Source organism: Amphiura filiformis, unplaced genomic scaffold (genome assembly GCF_039555335.1).
Source record: "Amphiura filiformis unplaced genomic scaffold, Afil_fr2py scaffold_40, whole genome shotgun sequence".
NCBI classification, from domain to species: domain Eukaryota; kingdom Metazoa; phylum Echinodermata; class Ophiuroidea; order Amphilepidida; family Amphiuridae; genus Amphiura; species Amphiura filiformis.
Genome location: NW_027305504.1, coordinates 185,315 through 202,504, shown reverse-complemented (window position 1 = coordinate 202,504; position 17,190 = coordinate 185,315). Strand labels below are relative to the sequence as shown.

The window sequence follows — 17,190 nt, the reverse complement described above, 5'->3', positions numbered from 1 at the left end:
AAAAAACTAAAAATGAGCTAGACTGAAGAGTTAATTCATTTTATATCAATTGGCATTGATTTGATGATTGCTGACGATTGCCATTGCTGGCTGGTTTGATTGTATTCAGTATTTTTTGGGTATTTTTACATTGTTTCTCATTATTTTTAGTCTTTTTAAGGCCAACTTGAGTGAACGAAAGAGTGTACCACCATGAGCATTCAACCGCTTAAAATGTGAGTATATCTTAGACTGCGGAACTCAGTCCTCAATGATAGTCAGTCATTTATCTTTTGGTCGTTATAATTATATGACTATCATTTGAGGACTGAGTTGTTATAATATATTTTCCGAGGAGCAATTTCAGACAATAGCTGGGGATCAGTGGGGCAGAGGTTATCTATTGAATCCTTTCATGACCACTGAAGCATAGTCAAGTCTGCCAAGGACACTCGGCACAAATTGAAAGACCACACGACACACGACACCAATTTGGTGTTTGTTATGCTCCTCGAAATTAGTACCTTACGGTCTATGTCTGAGTATATCTGATATTTAAATCTAGACTCAGTTCCAATAATAATTGAAACTCCCGGCTCCGACCTAGTTCGCAAGGCAAACTTAAAAAAACCGGGCAAAACAGACGTGTCATTTATCGGTATGACATTTTCGTTATTGACGCTGCCCTATTTTAGCAGAGCTAAGTACGGTATGGGTTCCTCGTACTAGCTCCGACCGGGAGTTCCAACAGGTGCTGTGTATGTGTTTATATGTGCATTCACATACCGCTAATTCTACAAAATCCGGTGCCAATCCACTATAAAAATTGAAAAAATAAAAGTTGTTCAAAAATACCTGCTTTTTTGTATATTAAGAGTAAATGTATCACTACTTTTAGATGTAAAAAATTGCCAACACCACTTAAATATTTTTCTTTCAGGAAGTCATGATGTTTTTTAACACTAAAACTCTTGTAATGTGAGCTACGTTACAGACTACAAAATGGGCTGGTTTTACTCAATCCAAGGTCATAAAAAGCAATCTAAAGATCACTTGAGTGAAATGTAAAACAGATTTCACCATTTCATAGAAGTTTTGAAGATGCGTAAATGAGTGTGTAACGTAGCTCACAGTAACGTAGTTCACTGGTTTTAATGTTTTTAATGTGATTTGCGAACGTTAGAACGTTATGTCGGTTAATTCTAATATAAATGGGGTTCGACCACTGGTAGCTTTCACATATTATTAGGAAGTACATCTAATACAAGTGCATACTATAGAATCCTGGTAACGTAGCTCACCAATCTTAACATGGTCGGTCAAAATTTCAATGTTTACAACATTTCTATGCCAAAAATGCTACAGCATCACAATTTTTACTGTGATTTTTAAAAACCTATGAGTGTTTCCTTTCAAAAACCGCAAATTACATTGATACCTCTGTTTTACTTCTTTCCAATAACGTGTGTTAAAAAGGGGTAACGTAGCTCACAGCGTTTTGGTGGAAAGTGCAATTTATTTTAGAATTACACAAAGACGTTTTAATCACTAAAAATAATGTTGATAAACAATATGATGGTGCGTTATCTAATTAAAAACAACAAATATGTAAAGAAATCGCATTTATTCAAAGAAAATATTCAAGGTTAGATGTGACACTTGAGCAGTGGAAACGCATTTTTAGCGATTTTTGAGCCTTTGCTAGGGTTAATCAGGCTGAAGAAAGCATTTAAAGTATGGAAAACTATATATGTCCGTGTAGATCTCGTTGAGTTCTACCAGAAAAACAACATATTTGATGCCCTAAATGCTCGAAACAAAGTGTTTGTGGACCAAAGAAGCGGAAAAAAGGCTATTGGCACGGATTTTGTAGAATGAGCGATACACACTTAGCCATCAGTATGAAGAAATCGTTGCTCCAAAAATGATTGCAAATTACACATTTGTAATCATTTTTCACCACAAAATAGGATATATGAAAATACAGGTGAGCAATGAATATGGAGAGGTCAAACATGTTGTTATTATATTATGTCAATATTATTAATATTTTGCGACATTTATAATGAAAACAATTAACACTGAAGACACCCTATGGCACCTTCTACAACTTGAGAACAAGTCCTCAAACGTTCGAAATTTGTAGTTACTACAACTGATCTAGACTAGAGTTCTAGAATGCGTCTACGGTATAGGTGTAGTCAGATGTGATCAAGAGACCCCGGGCAAAAGACAGTTGAAATCAAGTTCATGACCTTAATCTTGCACATGACACAGTATGATGCCCATATCCGCTGCCAGTGCCGTACTATTTATGTTGACTTCCCTATTCGGTGAGGATAACAATTTTGACATCCTTGACCTTGTCTGTTTAGTGTTTACAAACAGAAAGAGACAAAAGACCTGTATCTTTCTGCTTGTCCAAACACTCAAGTATCAGAAGGATGCTTCACAATAGAGTGATTCGCACAGCATGGATAGGGGATTAAAAACTGTGAAGTAGGACCATGTGCTTCTTTTGTCCAATTTGCCATTAAGATTTCAAATGGAAACAGTTCTGATGATGATCATGTCAGAAATTAATCTTTTGTCCTGGGACTGATTGTTCGGACTAATCCGATATTTTTTTTTTTTTACTTTTTAAGCTGTAAATTTTAATCAATTAAAAAAAAATTTATTATTATTTTCAAAAAAAAAAAAAAAAAAAAAAATTGTAGTTAGGGTCGGGCCTACTTTTAAGGTCTGTCGGGTTACGCCAATCAAACAATTTTTTCAGGCCTAATCCCCATGTAAATCCCAGTACAATCCCTACGAGTGCCCCACATTTCCCACGATGGGGTTGAGAAAGTACTTGAAAAGTGCACAAGGCACACTATGGCAGTAACAAACTTTGATATTTACTGTAATGGGAATTAATCTAGCTTCCTGTATACATGTAGTAATATTTGTATGCTATTTGCACCACTTAAAGATTATGGTTTATTGTCATACCATATTTTCATTTGTGTTTGTTTTGCAGACTCGTGACTGGCGATGTAGCTGGGAAATTTGACCAGTTGTTCAACAGAGTGAGAAATGTCAACAAAAAGGCAGGGCCTTTTGAGGTAGGAATATCATTTTGAAATTGAATATTTTCAAAATTGTTTTCATTGCAAAGAGGACTTAAAAAATTGAGTGGTCAGACACATGTAGCCCAAAATGTGCAAAGTATATTGATAAATGTAGGTCGCCAGATTGTGTCAAAGTTGTGTCATTACTCTCTGAAAACAATACATGTACAATGCACATGTATTAGGGGTTCATTCATATATTTTCATGACTAAACGGTTGTTTATAAACAACCGTTATAAACAAATGTTTAGTCATGCAAATATATGAATGAACCCCGTTCATACATACCAGAACATTTTGTGATTCTTATTTCATCAAAATAATAACAAAAAATTGCAAGTAACATTATTAAAAAACATGATTTTCCTTCATTTTCCCTACCCGGTGGTTCTGGTTCTGGTTCCGATACTGCTAAACACCCCTTCAAAGGGCCAAATTAGCAGGACTGGTGCTGCAGAACGGTTGGTTACTTTTTCTTGGTTGCGTAGTGCTGTTGGATTGCTGCTTTAAACTTTTCTTTCTCCTCTATTGAAGTTATCTTGTTGGGTAGAGCATTCCACTCTACCAATGTCCTTTATAAAGGAGAACTTGTAACAGATTTTGTTAGCTCTAATTTGTGTAAACTTAGTGTGCCTTGATGAGCGTGGGACTGGGCGCAGGACCTTTTGCACTGGGAGTGCTTGTTGGAAAATTGTGATTCTCGCTGTCTTTCTGCAAATTTCTAGTGGTTCCCATTCCAGATCTGATTTCATTTTTGTAACACTGCTCTCCCTCTCGTAATCTTGACTAACAGCTCTATTCTGCACGGATTCTAGTTTTTGTTTGAGTTCTTTTGTGTGAGGATCCCATACTGATCCACTGAATCCATACAAGGTCTTACCAAAGATTTGTATGCCATATTCTTTATATTTTGGGAGCAAGAATACAAGTTTCTGCGAACGAACCCCAGAGTTCTGTTTGCTTTTGCTACTATCCCATTTACGTGTGTGTTCCATGTTAATTTTGAATTCAATGTGACACCCAAGAATGGCTGTTCATTTGTTTCAGCCAGAGTTGTATGATTGAGCATGTATGTGTATGTTTGTGGCGCTCTTGCATGTGTTATTCTTAACACGAAGCACTTCTTGGCATTAAAACTCATTTGCCACTGTGATTGCCATTTGGTGAGTGTACCCATGTCTTCTTGAAGTTGGCTAGCATCCTCTGGACCAGCTATCTTTCTGTACTCTATACAGTCATCTGCAAATAACTTCATGTGTGAGTTTATGTTTTGTGGTATTTATGTATAACAATAAATCCATGGGTCCAGTTACTGTGCCTTGAGGGACACTAGATTCTACTTTTATCCACTCTGAGTTTTTACCATCCATAACAACCTGTTGTTTTCTCTGTGTGAGAAATGCTTCTGTCCATTTCAGTGTTTTCCCTCGAATCCCGTAACGTGACAATTTCAGCAATAATCTTTGATGGGGCACTTTATCAAACGCTTTCACGAAGTCCATTATAATCATGTCAACCTGTTGTTTTTGGTCCAACTGCAAAGCTATATCTTGGATGGTGTTGATAAGCTGAGTTTCACATGAATGGTTTCTACACAATCTGTGCTGATTTTCACACAATATATTATGATTTTTCAAGATGTTTCATTACATTGGACTTTAGTATGTGTTCAAAGATTTTGCTGCACACTGATGTTAAATTCACTGATCTCTAATTCCCCGTATGAGTTTTGTCACACTTTTTATGCCTCCACCGGAGGTATTATGTTTCCTGGTTGTCCGTCCGTCCATCTGTCCGTCCGTCCGTCCGAGCTTGTGAGTGCAATTTCTTGGAACTGGTAAGGCGTATAGTGAGGCAATTTGGTGGAGGGGTGGCAATTGGGGGTCTCCAAATTTAAGCAGGTTTTTGTCGCAAAATATTGCAATCAAGTACCTAATTTGCATAATTTATGCATATCAAGCAAAATAACCTTTTGCACAGATAATCTGGAGATCTGTACAAGTTACAGTGATGAAACTTGGCAGAGAGTAGCACAGCCAGAGGTTCTTGACCTGATTTGCTTTTCAGCGCAAAATTTGCATAATCGCAAGGTCATTGTGAGGTCATTTCGGGTCATCCGGGGTCAAATGGCCATATATTGTTGCAGGTTCATGAAATTTGGTGGGAATGACTACTGTAGGAAGAAAAAAATGTCAAGGTCATTGCGGCCGACGCTTTGTGTCGAGAACCGCGCAGGTCGAGAACCGCGAAATTTTAGTTGAATATAGGAGTTATGTTTGATAGCAGCCAATCGGATGGTACCACTCCAGTATCGTATGACAATTATCATCAATTAAGGATTGCGCATACATAAGGAACTTCCTTTAGAATTGCCATAATTCCAGTAATTATGCGTTTTCCCATAGGAACACAATACGCAATTCAACTTATGCAAGGATCTTTGTAAACAATTTGCCTGAATCAAAATTAATTTATGATCTTTTAAAATAATTATTATGGAAAGAAAAATCTAAAGTTCTGTTTTCTCTACAGATGTTGCTTTGTGTTGGAGACTTCTTTGGTGTGGCAGCATCAGCCCAAGCAGAGTGGAAAAAGTACCAAGATGGGGAAGAGAAAGGTAATATCTGAACAAGATTGGAACAAACAACTAACAAATATAAGATTTTCATTTTTCACCAAACCATTATTATTTTATCTGGTTATTTAGGGGATAACATTTTAATGTTACATTGGTCCTCATTAATGTAACACTTTGTAAGACTTCAGACTTGCAATTAATAATAGATAATATCATAGATTGATGAGGATGTTAGCATTGAGGCCATCTTGCTGAATTTGGCCTTTGGTCCATAAAGTAACCAAGATATACATTTGTGACACGTCATGTCAAAAACAGACACATTTGGGCAGGTTATCAATTTTGAGGTTTTTACATATCTTTTGGGCGGGTTAGTGTAGTGGTCTTCTCACTCGCTTCTCACCACTGTGGCCCGGGTTCAATTCCCCGCGGCGCCACATGTGAGTTTGGTTGCCGATCCATGCTCGTCCTCGCAGGTTTTTCTCCGGGTGCTCGGTTTTCCCTCTGCATCTAAAATCGGACCTCTTCCCATATCCCTGTCCCGTCATATCCGGATGGCGTCCCTTAAATTTAGTAGCCTCTGAGCACTATTGGGATTAGCCTGGCTTCGGCCGAATGTTATAAATAAATATCTAAAATATAGAGATGTTTTGCTCCACAGCTGTTTTCCCCAATGAAATTGGACATTTCTAAGCGAAGATATTGAGTTAGTAAGTTATGGTGTAGTTAAATTGCAAATTGCGATATCGGCCTTTAAAAATATTATTGACAATGTTGAGAGTAGGAATTACCTTGAAAATGTCTGAAAAAATACAAGATGCCAGTTATATTCTGGTCTGAAACTCTCAGACAATATTTTAAACATTAATAACATCACAAATTCGCAACAAAAACAAATTGTGAAAAAAATCACCCCCAGGCAGGTTTTTGGCTATTTCTCCACGATCCTGCCCCAAAGTGTCTGCTTTCGATATACCACTTCACATTTACTTGAGTGTGTCACTTTATAGAATTGTCTACTGCCCTTCCAATACTTTCTTGGAATTATTCTTGTTTCATTTGTGCTCATTAAAATTGTGCATAATAACTTGAATAAGTTTTATACATGTAAATGTTTTTAAAGATTGTTTGATTTGGTAAATGTTTTTAACCCTTTTACTTTTGTTTGATTTGACAGTTCCAATGCCAACATATATTCTTGGAGCCAATAAAGTTGAACATTTGAAGTTCTTTGCTGAGCCAAATGGATGTGAAATTGCTGAAAATGTCACATTTTTAGGTAATGTAGAGTGTCCACATAGGTTAATCATAAATAGTGTATACGTACATGCTTAATTACTTAAAACATAGTTGCATATATGCGGTACTTTAGGACTTTTATTCGCATAGGTAAATGGATTTTATAAAAAGATTTTCAACAGAAAAGGTCAAGTCACATGGAAATGTGCCCAATTGGGGTATCAAATAGCAGGTTTAGCAGCTGTTTGTTTGTTTGTTTAAACGGTCACTCTGTGTGGAGACAGGCTTGGGTCCTGATGGGACCAGGCTCAAACAAAATGTTCAAGCCAAGCTAAAAAGCCTATATAATTAAGCATGGGGGCCTGTATGGAAAGAGAAACAAGAAACAGATTTGAAGACAAAGAACAAGGAAAAGAAGGCCACTCCCATCAATCAAGTTAAAAATTTTACTGTCAGCCTTTGGGTCAAGAGAAAGAAGTGCTTAATTTAATCTCAACTACCACTGAGCTTATTTTCAATCACCTGTTTCCAGGTATAAAGAAAGGGACATTCACAGGAACATTAGGTCTTCAGCCCAATTACACTACTGGCTGGTTTGGGAGCCGTAGTTTAATAAATTGTTATTTTCAATCACCTTTTTCCAGGTAAGAAAGGCACATTTACAGGCACATCAGGTCTTCAGATAGCATACATGAGTGGTATAGAACAAGAGGATGCAGCCATCAAGGAACCACATCATTTCAACAAAGCAGACGTGGATGCTCTAGGCATGCCATTGGTATCTGACTCCAAGTTTCGTGGAGTGGATGTACTGCTGACATCACAGTGGCCTCTTGGTGTGGCCAAATACGCAAGTCCACCCGTAAGTTTGCCATATTATTAATATATTTTTTGCTCTCCTCTTCCATGTGGCTTCTTTTATCCACTGCCCAAAGCCAAAATATAATGATCTTATAACATAAGTTAATATATTTTTCAGACCTGAATTTTTGGCATATATTTGTATTGTTTCCACATGTACCAACTTACACCTAAATGGAATAAGCCAAATTTGTTGTGTTTATCAGATGTCAGGTCAACAGAGCATTTTTGACCCAATTCACACATTAATTTGCCTCCAGGATGGCATCAATGTGGAAGGTCTCCAATCCACAGGATCAGCCTCTGTATCGGACCTAGTGTTAGCATTGAGGCCACGCTATCACTTTGCAGGGATGGAAGGATGCTTCTATGAGAGATTACCATACAGAAATCATAAGGTGCTGGCAGAGGGCGCCAGACATGTAACTAGGTTCCTGGCACTTGCTAAAGTTGGCAATAAAGAGAAGAAAAAGGTTTGTTTGTTTGTTCGTTTATACTTTTACAAGATACTTCTAAATGAGAGATAACCATGAATATCCTATTTATTTTCTTTCAACACACTGTCCAGACATCTCTGGGTGTTGAAGCCTTGATATGAACTTCGTCCATGGAATCAGTCCCTGGAAATCCTTGGCTTAAGATATTTATAAGATAATTTTGATACATTTTGGTGACATTTGAAATGGGGTTTTTTGCCACATACTCCTGGGTGTGCACACTCTGTCTGCATCTCCTGGATCATCATCATCATCAGTCGGCTGCACAACAGGCGACTTCAAGCTTTCTCCAACTATTGCAATCTTGGGCAAGCGAAATAATTTTGTTTGGCTGCAGCATCCCTTCAGTATCTCCCAGAGGTGCTGGACATACTGTAAGTACAGTGTGCGCGGCCATCCCGGTTTCCTCTTCCCATGTGGTGGAATATAAAGGGCATATTCTTTCACAGAAAATCACCACATTCAGAACCAATAAAGAGTAAGCTCAACTGTTAGGTGTCACTTCTCTTTCCACCTTACTTTGTTTTTTTCTTGGAAAAAAAAAAAACAAAGTTCGGAGGATTAGGCTGATAGGTTTGATGATCTGATTGGTAATGCGGCTATTCAGTTTAAATCCATACACTGCCTGTGGAAGTCATGACCTTTATCTCCCACACAGGGAGTGTAGATTACAAATGGAGTTTAATACCCATTCAGTTAACACAATTTGAAATCTACTCTCCCTGTGTGTAAGATTAAGGTCATGTCTTCCCTAGAGGGTGTATGGATTTCAACTGGGGTAGACCAATCCTAATTGATCCCACTTTTTATTCTGTACTTGTCATTTTCAGTATCTGTATGCATTCAACATCATCCCAATGAACAAGATGGAGAAGGAGGAGTTAGTGAAGCAACCACAAGATGTTACAGAGTGCCCATACAGCTGGTCAGAAAGAAAACAACAAGAGCAACAAAGGGTAAATATGACCTGTACATGTCTCATTTCAATAGATATAATCATGACAAAGTAGTTTCATGATACCCGATGCAGTCCTGTCGTTTAAAGGTGGGTGAGCGACCCTTAAAAAATAGCAATATCATTATTTTGACCCACTTCTGTTTTCATTTCATTCAGTTCCCTCATCAGAGAAACATACCTAAACCGTGATTCGGTATGATAATTAGCACACTACATGTATGCATGTATGTGAGAGTATGTTGTTTAGCAAACTATCTGTTACAGAACGTGTCCCCAAAACCTTTTGATAATGAGGCAAATTATCGCGAGTACAACTGTGTGCACACTGTCTCTACATAAATTTTATGACTGTCAGTACTCAGAAGAGTGATTAATCTGTCCATGCATCATGAACTGATGGAATGCTCAATATCTGCATCATAGAACCATTACTATGTGATAGCAAAGCAGAGTGATATGTATGCATATAATATACAAATATATACTGCCATGAGAGGTTCTGGTTAAAACTATGGGCCCGAGGTGAGATCAATAGTACTATTTAAAAAAATAGTATTAATTGATCTCAACGAGGGACCATAGTTTTAACCAGAACTTTGAATAAAGGCAGTATATATTTGTTTTATATACTTCATTGATATGTTCTTTGTTCATTGATTGGTTAAAAGAAAATTATTTGACGTTTTGACTCTCCAGCTTCTATCCTGAGTGAACAGCACGGCCAATTTAAGCACAACCTATATTTTGCCCTTCAAAAAAAATCAAATAGGCTTAAATCGGGGGCTAACCAATCACAGCAGCGCGAAATCACGCTATGGTCCGTCGCATCGAATGCGCACACACGGAAGGCATGGTCAAAAGTACTATTTACGGCTTGGAGGTACTATTTACGGCTCATCCGGGACATTGAAAATACTATTTACGGCTTAGAGGTACTATTTACAGATAGGAGTACTGATGGAAAACTATTTTTGGTCATGTGATCCACTTTTAACCAATCAATGAACAAGAATATATTAATGAAGTATATTCTGGGTTTCTCTACTGGAAGTCAGTTTGACCGAAATTACCCTTTCATTTCGTATCCATGTCACCATGTCATTCCATGTCAACCCTTCCATGTCATTTTACTCGTCTTTTTTTTTGTCTTTTCGTGTTTTTTATATATTCTTGCTTTTCGTGTTTTTTATATATTCTTGCTTGTTATTTAATGTTGTTGTTAATGTAGATGATGTGGAAAATAAAGACTTATTATATTATCCTTGAACAACCTATAGTGTACGTCGCATTGGAACGTGTATTGTATACTCCAATGATTACATGTGTGGGGTGATCACGAATGCGCTGTGAGACCCAGCATATTGTATTATGGTAAGGAATTTCAAGAGTCTTAGGAATTTCGGTCAAACCGACTTCCGGTAGAGAAAACCAGGATGCACATATTGTTGTGTACTTTTGAAGATTCACCTTTTATTATATTTCAGCCTGATATGTCCAACCAATATTTCTTCTCAACCGGTCAACATGGTCAGGGCTCAGGCCATAGAGGCAGAGGTAGAGGTCATAAGAGGTCGCATGAAGGCCAGAGGATGCCTCTGCAAACCACGTAAGCATTACTTCAATCTGTTTATAAGCATTTTAGAGTGAAAAAAAGAAGTCATTTTAGCATGGCACATGGATTATAGACCCTGTGCTGGATTCACAATTATACCTTTTATTGGGGGGTTGTTTATATAAGTTTTGTCTTAGAATTGATCTTATATCAGAAAGAGTTTGCACACACATGGTATTAACATAAAATAAACCAAACCCTATCACAAACCAACAAAACTTCAAGTTTGAGCAGGCGGCGAGTGGCATGATAGAGCCGGCAACTTGTGAAACCGCCCGGCCGTATGGCATTTTCCATATACTTGTTTAGTTTTGTGGGGTTCATTATCGAAACCCAACAGTTTTAGCTTGTATTTATATTCTTTATTAACATAGGCCTATTTGTTTGTGATATTTCAAGCGTTTTAAAATGTCAAAATAATCCCATTCAATTACACGGTTGACGATGGAAATTTACTGAATTTAGAGAATGCACGTCATTCACCACCTGAGTTTGAGTGATGTATTAGACCTATAAAGTGAACAGATTCAATAAGTTTTACAATCTGCCCTGTTGTGAAAATAAACATGGTCAATGGGTGGGACATTCTAAAAATATTATATTGACCCCCCCCCAAAAAAAAAAATCTGTGAATGTGTCTTTCAAACCACACTTTTGACAACTCATTTCAGTGGATATCTTTTTCCCGTCTTTTAACACCTGTATGATAACTCCAATCTTATTGCAGCCAAACCAACAGGTCCATGTTGGTTTTGTTTAGCCAGTCCACAAGTAGAGAAACACCTTGTAGTCAGTGTGGGAACCACAGTAAGTATCATTCATTGCATTGATTACTAATAATATTATACAAATATTAAATATTTATGGGTTCAATGGAAAGAATATTTTCATGAGGTGAAATGTGGACTTTTCCATTCAAGAAGGCTTTGCTGAGTCGAATCGAACAGTTCATATTTTCACCGAATGAAAATATTCTTTCCATTGAACAAATTAAAACAGTATTTGTTTTATATAACTCATTTATAAATTCCTTTTCTTCTACTTAACTTTATAAATCACCAGGAAAACGAAATAAATTAAAATAATATATAAGCTATATTTATTTTTGAAGCAGCGCTCACACCTATAATTGGTGAGTCAAGGTGGTCACTGTGCTCATTATACAAATGCATATGTCAGGATTGCCATGGTGCAATGGAAAATTGACTATTGCACTGGCGCAGTGTGCAATAGTCTTCTTCTAAATATAGTAAAAATATTCAACAGTAATTGACCAATCAAATGTCAAGAATCTTTTTATAAGTTATATAATAACTGATGATGATGATCAAGACTACTTTTAATTACCTGCCTTAGGAGCATAGGATGGTGTGTCCCTTCATTCTCTGACGAGTCATCCACTTCTCTCTACATTGTGCCTGATGTTCACAATCCTTTAATGGCATCCCTATGTCATGTTGTACTCAGGGCTGCTGCTATTGGGATATGGGGGGTGCAACACCCCCCAATTGTAACTTTTGTTGGCAAATATTAACTGTTATCGGCAAAGCCATTGCACTATCGGCAAATTAATAAAGCCATATTTAAATTAAATGTGTTACCAACTTGCGGCATTGTTGTTATATTGCAATATGGCTATTGTTAAAGTAATAACAATTACCAATGAAAAAAAAATTGGATGAAAAAATTTTGCCCCCACTTTTTAGATTTGCGAGCGCCATCCTGGCTAAAAGAATTTGAGGTGTACAATTCACAATTTTATTACAGAAAAAAAAAAATTTCTGTCGGCAAAATATGCAATACACCCCCCAATCAGATTGGTCTAGCGACGCCCCTGGTTGTACTGGGCCTTTCGATTTGGAATGCCCAAAACCTCTCTCGTGCCAAGCACTCCATCTGTACCCAGTAACCACAGGTGTTTTGCTGGCCTGGACAACAAAACTGCATATGTATGAGTTTGGGCGATTAAATCATCACATCACATGGGTTGCATGCATGCACAATTATTTTACTTTGAAAGTTTTATAGAGTTAGGGTTCAGATCATTTGGAATGTGTTTTTATAATTGTTCCTATAAATTTGTCTTTCTCATAGACATATTTAGCATTAGCTAAAGGTGGCTTAGTTCCTGACCATGTACTCATCACACCTATTGGACACTACCAATCAACAGTAGATCTACCACAGGTGAGTATATATACTTCTATTATTCTATTTTACCTAGGACTAACGGCGATGCTGATGAGGGCCCATAGATTGCTGGCTTATATCCAACACTGACAATAAGTAACCATTAGATATATGTGACGTGTTCTGTCAAAAATAGACTCTTCTGGCAAATTTTCAAAAATGAGTTATTCATATATTATTCAAGAATGGACTTTCTCCTTTACAATGGTAGTTCAATTTTTGAAATTGTATATTCCTGTGCAATGTTACGACATTTTGATTGCGCAAAAATAATAGAAATATAATAAAAATTAATATCATATTTTGGCTATAAATCTTACTTTCAATTTTTGCCAGAAGCGTCTACTTTTGACAGAACACATCACATATATGCTTAATTCTTCAACTGGACTATTATGTTATGTGTGAATTTGAGTTTATGTGACAAGGGCCCTTCTATTCTTTTTTCAAATAGCACCTGAATGGCCCTTTGAAATGTTGGCTTACTTCTACAGTTTGATCAGCTCGTAATCGACGGGCCTTATAACATTGCATATTAATATCAATATATTTACTTACAAGATTTGTCTGTGACAACTCGTCAGAAGTATCCTGAATTATTAATTATAGTCCTATACTTTGCCTACTTTATTTAACACACACAATATAGACCAGACCGGTCAATTATATCAATCCTAATGTGGGTTTATTTTTCGGCGTAGTGGTAAAAGCCTAACATTTACCGCCGATTACGAGCTGATCAGAGTATAACACGACCCCAAAGCATTTGCTGTGCATCAGCCTCAGCAGCTATGTGTCATGAGAATTAGCATTTGAATGAAACTATGTATATAAAGGGGGATACTCAGAGGCAGATAGAAACAAAACCACTTTCCATGCTTTTCTGGTTATTTGCATATTTATTATCATGTGCAATCCCCCATGAGGCCTCCAGGGGGACAGAAATTTAGTTAAATATGACGATGAGTCTGTACGAGTGACGTCATATTGCATATCCTCTATTGAATTTGCAGGATGTTATATCAGAACTGGAGCAGTACAAGACGGCCTTAAGGAAGTTGTTTAAATCTGAAGGAAAAACGTGCGTCATATTTGAGAGGAATTTTAGGACGCAACATTTACAGATCCAGGTAAGGAGCCGTATCAATTTGACATAAGTTGATTTTTGTGATTTGTTAATTCTTTTTGTTTTCTTATAATAAAAATCCAATAAAACATTGAAAGAAAAAAAATTGACATAAGTTAGACATAAGTTAAACAATTATCATATCACATAGACGTTTTGTCTCCCATTGTGCATTTGTCTCTGTGAGTTAGGGAAGTGTTATCAGGTACACTGTCCCCAAGGTACTTGGCAGGTGCTGTGCAGTACCAGAGGAGTACCATGCAGTGCACTGCTAGTGGGTCCTGTGCAATAGCAGCTTTTGGTACTATGTAGGCACTCGTTTCATCATAATAATTTGTCAAATAGTAAACCTCTTAACACCCAATAGTCAAATGTTGGATCGACAGTTTTATTCAAATGACAGAAGCTTGTCAGTTTTTAGCTAAGTGCTTGTGTGAAAAATAATGCTTATACATGTAGCCTTAGCACCAATATGAAGGATTCAGTTTATGAGGATATACAAGGAGATCATTTCCTATGTAAATTTATTCATACAAGTGCAAATATTTTTAAAAGGTAATACTAGGGAAGAGATGCATTGACCTATTCCATTTGAAATCCATAAAGCCCCTATAGAAAACATAATATTAATCTCCTACACAGTGGGTGTAGATTTGATTAATTAGTTTTCAGTGTTACAGTATTATTGTGCTAGTTTATAATAGTAATTTTAAAAATTGTATTAGTTGTAGTATTTAGTGTTGTCTTGTATTTTGACCATACCTGTTATATGGTGAATGTCAATAAATTCTGATTCTGATTCTGATTTGAAATGGAGTTGCCCATTCAGGGAATTCCATTTGAAATACACACTTCCTGTATGGGAGATTAAGGTCACATCTTCTTGACTGTATACATGTAGGGGTGGATTTGGCCATTAATCGACAGGTGGTAACTAACAATAATTGAATTTTGAGAGATATAAAGATCAAAATTGATTGACACATAAAATTAATTGTATTCTCTGTACTTGGCAGGTTGTACCAGTCAAATTTGATTCCATGATGGTTGACATCAAAGATGTGTTCTTGGAACATGCTGAATCACACAAACTAGAACTGAATGAAATACCCAGGCATAGTGACTTGAAACAGGTTTGTATGAAAGAAAATAGCACACTGGAAAATGATAGCAAATGGTGATCAAATAAGGAAACATATTAAACCAAAAGAACCCCTGTAAAATGTAACTAGTATAGTGCCTTATTTGAAGTTGGTCGAAAATAATAAAAGCATAGGAAATACATTATAAACATTTTTAAGGCCCTCCCTCCCTCATAAAAACTAGTTTGTGCATAGGACTTCAGTAATCTTTTGTTTTGTTCCCTGAGACATGACTATGGTATGGTCATTAACTACTGTGCTTGGATGAAAGTACTATGTACAATGTATGTAATATGAGTAGGAAAATAAAGTACAGGTGGGATTTTTTTTCAAACAAATTTACCAATAAAAAAGTTTCAGCAATATGGTTTTTCTTAATCAAAAAATTGATAAGGCATGAAGACCAATAATTTTGATACTGCTTGTATTGTAAGTTTAATTGTCAAATATACTTTTAAATCAGCATTTTGTGGGTTCAATTTAAGACTGTCAGTCTCACAAAAGACCAAGAAAAATGTTATGGCACTTGTCTAGGCTATCTCATTAGGACAAACTCTTACACATGATCTATTGACTTTGCAGATTGTATCAGTCGGTGCACCTTACTTCTATGTGGAGCTTCCTAATGGTGATAAACTCTTACACAGGGTCAAGAAGTTCTTCCCATTGCAGTTTGGCAGGTAATTTACTTTGTCTTCATTTCAGCATATTGGGCTATTCCAGTTGAAATCCATACACCCCATATAGAGGACATCACCGTAATGTCCCACACATGGGGGACAGACTTCAAATGGAATAACCCATTCAGGTAACCCCATTTCAAACTCCCTACGTGGATGATTAAGGTCATGTCTTCCATAGTTGGTACAATGATTTCAGTTGGTATGATTAAAAATCGCTAGTGATCAAACACTGGCTTGCAACTTGACGCTCGGACATGCTAGCGACTTATGGATTAGATATTTGCAGACGTTCTACTGATCAATGACGTCATTAAAAAAGGCTACGCTCCTAGCGATTGCTTAGTATGATGTGCCCTTAGTACTATATTCAAGAAAAGTCTTAATAATTTGTAAGATTGTGAGAAGCATTAACCAAGGCAAACATGGCTTTTCAATGTAATGAAAATTGAATAACATTACTGTCTGTTGACATAATAATACAATACAGACGGTTTAAAGGTAACATCAGTGTCTTAGCTAGCAGCCCGTCTGCGCATCATTTTAGACGGGGAGTTAGCTCCTGGGATGGGCAAAATTAATGCCTTTGACAGATGCAACATTATAATTGCAGGTGTTGAGAAAGGCTGTTGACATTTTTAGTAGACCAGATTTGCAAAACAAGACAACACATATTTGAAATACCTATGGGCTGTAGAAGTCTGGTAAATGTTTTAAAAGTCAAATTAGGACAGGCAATTTTTAATATTCAAATGATGGATAAACCTCAATTTCTAGTTAAGATCCTGGGTAACATGCTTTAATCTCAACGTTGTATGTAAAATTATGCATAATTATATCACCTTTTGCTTTATTTTTCACTCTTTTTCTGCAGGGAAGTGTTAGCAAGTAGCGAGATCCTTGACATGACAGAGAGAGCAGACTGGAAAGCATGTGATGTCAGCAAGGAAGAAGCAACAGATATGACAGCTGTATTCAGGGAGAAATTTAACAAATTTGATTTCAACGCTGCTGATGACGATGATGAAGACTAAAGCAGGATTATCTGAACAGCTTCAGCGCCACTTTTTCCACCATCAAAAGTGTGTTTTTGGTATTACACATACTTGAAAGATTGCTTTTTTCTCATTGACATGAAAAAGCCATAAAAAAGTTGTTTGGTTGTCCTTGATTTCTCTGTAGAAGACAGGGTCGGTTAGTCGGTCATTTAAATTTTT

At 36.7% G+C, this 17,190-nt stretch overlaps 1 protein-coding gene across 1 annotated transcript; it reads left to right on the top strand.

Moving 5' to 3' along the window:
• The first annotated feature begins 123 nt into the window (after window positions 1-123).
• On the top strand, window positions 124-17,185 carry LOC140144119 (CWF19-like protein 1). Its single transcript, XM_072165953.1, has 14 exons — window positions 124-215; window positions 2,999-3,083; window positions 5,623-5,707; window positions 6,846-6,947; window positions 7,552-7,769; window positions 8,029-8,241; window positions 9,096-9,221; window positions 10,708-10,819; window positions 11,563-11,642; window positions 12,930-13,022; window positions 14,039-14,155; window positions 15,168-15,284; window positions 15,876-15,973; window positions 16,848-17,185. Exons 1-14 carry the CDS (start codon window positions 193-195, stop codon window positions 17,005-17,007), a joined length of 1,629 nt encoding a protein of 542 aa, XP_072022054.1. The 5' UTR covers window positions 124-192; the 3' UTR covers window positions 17,008-17,185.
• The last annotated feature ends 5 nt before the right edge of the window (window positions 17,186-17,190 follow it).